Source organism: Gavialis gangeticus, unplaced genomic scaffold (assembly GCF_001723915.1).
Source record: "Gavialis gangeticus isolate Ggan-Ray unplaced genomic scaffold, GavGan_comp1, whole genome shotgun sequence".
Taxonomy (NCBI): domain Eukaryota; kingdom Metazoa; phylum Chordata; order Crocodylia; family Gavialidae; genus Gavialis; species Gavialis gangeticus.
In genome coordinates this window covers 84,426,052-84,429,540 of record NW_017729025.1, presented here as the reverse complement: position 1 = coordinate 84,429,540, position 3,489 = coordinate 84,426,052, and the positions used below count along the sequence as shown (strand labels likewise).

The 3,489-nt window shown below is 44.5% G+C and overlaps 1 protein-coding gene across 1 annotated transcript in view; it reads left to right on the top strand.

Moving 5' to 3' along the window:
- Window positions 1-3,489, top strand: part of SPTBN5 (spectrin beta, non-erythrocytic 5) — a 174,998-nt gene that overhangs the window by 111,710 nt on the left and 59,799 nt on the right. The window contains exons 39-40 of the mRNA XM_019519061.1: window positions 1,985-2,103; window positions 2,557-2,671. Coding sequence (XP_019374606.1) covers window positions 1,985-2,103; window positions 2,557-2,671 — 234 coding nt within the window. The remainder of the gene's footprint in view (window positions 1-1,984; window positions 2,104-2,556; window positions 2,672-3,489) is intronic.

The window sequence follows — 3,489 nt, the reverse complement described above, 5'->3', positions numbered from 1 at the left end:
TCCCCATGGCTGATCGCTGAGCTGGGGGAGCGCAGGGGGGCCTCCCAGTGTGCTCCCCAGTGGACCCGCAAGTTGACCGGACATGCTTCCGGTCCACTTCCGGGTTCACCGCTGAGCATGTGGAGAGTCCCCCCACACTCCTGTGGGATGCTCCATGTGCCCCAGCATCACAGCATTCACCAGCCATGCTGGTACATTGAGGTACATAGAAAAAACATTTAAAGCAGTGCCCATGTCCGAATCGCTGATTCTCCGAATTAGCATTGAATCTTCAGATTCAGATTCAGCTTAATCGAATTGGGGACAGTGATCCAAATCAATTAATCGAATCACTGTCCCTGATTCAAGCCGAACCCAAATCCAAATTGAATATGGCCCGTTTCATACACCCCTAATAATTAGGTGCATTCTTCCAGTCAGTGATTTTACCATAGAGTGGTATCACACATTCACTTGCAACAGTTGCAAATCATTGTACTGTAGTGACCTACTAAAATGAATACCTGTTGGGAGATAACCTTTGCCTGAAAGGGAACAATATTGCAACACCCTGAGAGCATTTAACAGATGCTACACTGCTTGAACCCTCCCCTTCCCACTTTTTAACTGCACTTACTGTCAAATTGAACATGTGACACCACCCTTGTATCACGGAGCTAACAGCCAGATAAATCCCAGATGAAAGTGGTATGTAACCATGCTAGGAATAATGGTCACCTTTACTGCTCAGACCCCTCTTCCCCTTCTGCTCCAATGCTGCTAGCTTCCATCCTCCAGGGCAGGAGACAGTAGGGTTCTTATACCTCGGAATAATTTTTTAGTATAATATGTTTTCAGTCTGTTGGCTTTCCTGCTGTGTATCATAGCAAAGCACATACAGAAATATGCACATTGGTATGTACATAGAACATATAAAATGCAAATGGAATCAATGCTTCTATTAATGTAGTGCTGGCGTCCTGCAGCTGTGCCTCTGCACAGCCAGTGATTAATATCTCCCTGCTGAGTATGTGATTTATTGATCTTCTTGCAAATTAAAATGATTAGAGTGTTGGACCACTGCTGGTCTGTATTCAATGCTGGCTGGTGGCCATGCTCCAGAATATTTGTTCCAGTATAGCCCACTTGAGTTATGTGCAAATATTACCCTTTCCACAGTATGTGAAAAACAAGTGATGTCAAAGACTTATCATGCTTCCTAAGGCTTCATGTGCATGGCACAGTACACTGCAGAGATACTCACATTCACTTTATACAAGCTAGCACAGATCCCTGAAGCAGTTTAGCAACAGTAGCCCAGAGCTCAGTGAGAGCTAATTTACCCTGTACCTCAGTGGAGGCATTTCCTAAAATAGAACAAGGTTGTTTTAAAAGAGAATGTAGTGATAAGTCTGCTAGACATCTGCACTCTGTCCCCTAAGGTCCTTGCATAGGACTTTGACCTTTCTTTGTTTCCCTCCTCAACTCTACACTCTCAGCCTCTGAGAGAGATACATGAGTATGATCAGGGCAGTGCATATGTGTCTAAATCAGGGGCGGGCAATTATTTTGGGTGGAGGGCCACTTACCAAGTTTTGGAAAGCTGTAGAGGGCCACATGGGTAGCCCCATCCCTTGACAGGTGCTCCCCCCACAACCTCAGATCGCTGTCTTGGGACCGGAAGTCTCACCCCCTAACCCAGGGGTAGGCAATTATTTTGGGCGGAAGGCTGCTTACTGAGTTTTGGCAAGCCATCAAGGGCCACTTGACAGGCAGCCGGGGGGAGATAGATATTAGTTTTCTAAATTTTTTAGGGGCCCTGTGGGCCAGATAGAATGGCCTGGTGGGCCACATCCGGCCCATGGGCTGCATTTTGCCCATCGCTGGTCTAAATTCTTCTGTATTGACAGCCTCAGTGGGCTTTTTCATACCATGATAGAATGCAATAACTGGGGCACAGTGGCCATCTTGAACCCATACATTTTTCTTTGTTCTGGTCTTGTAGGAGGTGACAGTGGATGATGCTCACATCAGAGCCATCAATGCCCTGGCCATGAAACTAGAGAAACAAAACAAGGAGGAGACTAAGACAATATACTGGCGCCGAAAACAGCTCAATGACAAGTGAGTATACTTTCAAGGTTCTAAATGAAGGAAAGTTTAATCAAAGCTGTTCTAATAATTTCATGGTAGAAGGGGAAAGACGGGTCTCTTCACGGCTGGGCTGGATAAAGGCTGAAGATTCCTACATAGACTCTTTTAAGCACTCTCCTCCGCAAATACAACATTCAATATCATGCCACCAAGCGCTGGCCAGTGAAACTTCTCTTGGAGGCTGCCAAAGCAGCACTGCAGTTGACCAGAATGGTTTTCAATTCAACAAAGTGAAACTCATCTTTCCTAACCTTGGAGCTGAATATGTTCCAAGGTTTTCAGTCCAAAAACTGTGGAAAGTGGGGCTTCAGAGTAAGGGAGCAAAGAAATACAGCCTTTTGGCCCCCAGTTGAATGCAGTTCACTTGCACATGTGGAAGTTCTAATAATCATCCTCTCCTCTAAAACTGTCTTTTCCATGAAGATGGAATAGTTTCCATGGAAACCTGAATGGATACAAGAGGAAGCTGGAGGGAGCCCTGGAGATCCATGCTTTAATCAGAGAAATTGATGACATCACAGAGAGAATTAGTGAGAAGGTGGGTTGCTCATCATTTTATTAATAAACCTCAAAGAAAATCTGCTATCCCTTTGGATCAATAGTCACCCTGTAAAAAATTATAAACATTCATTAGTCCTGTAGCTAAAAAATCTTTTCAAGGATGATGCTTAATAGTTGTCAATGAGCAAAACAAGGAATCATAAAACTTCTATAACCAATTTGCAGACTAAGAAAGCATAATAATGAGGATTGGACTCAATCTCGTAAGGTCCCTTCCAGCCCCTAATGTCTATGAATCTATGAATAATATGCTGCTATGTTGGCCAATGAAACAAACTCAGTAGAAAGACTGATATTCAGTCAAAACATAACAAAGATTTCCAGATTTAAGACAGACATTCTCAAAAATTCCAGATTATAGTTAGAAATAAATGGTCATTTTAACCTTGAGATTGTCTGTCTTGGGGGGCCTGTACACGTGTGAAACCAATGCTCTGACATGCTCTAATTATAGTGTATCAGAGAAGACTCAGTTTTCATAGTTTCAAAGTTAGTAGGGTCGGAAGGGACCTGAGCAGATCATCAAGTCCGACCCGCTGCCATGACAGGAAAGAGTACTGGGGTCAAACAACCCCAGCAAAGTGATTGTCTAGCCTTGTCTTAAAGACCCCCAGGGTAGGAGCCAGCACCACTTCTCTTGGAAGTTGGTTCCAGATCCTAGCCGCCCTGACCGTGAAGTAGTGCCTCCTGATGTCTAGTCTGAATCTACCCTCTGCCAGCTTGTGACCATTATTTCTAGTCACTCCTGGTAGTGCTTGGGGGAACAGGGACTTCCCCAATGCCTGCTGGTCCCCT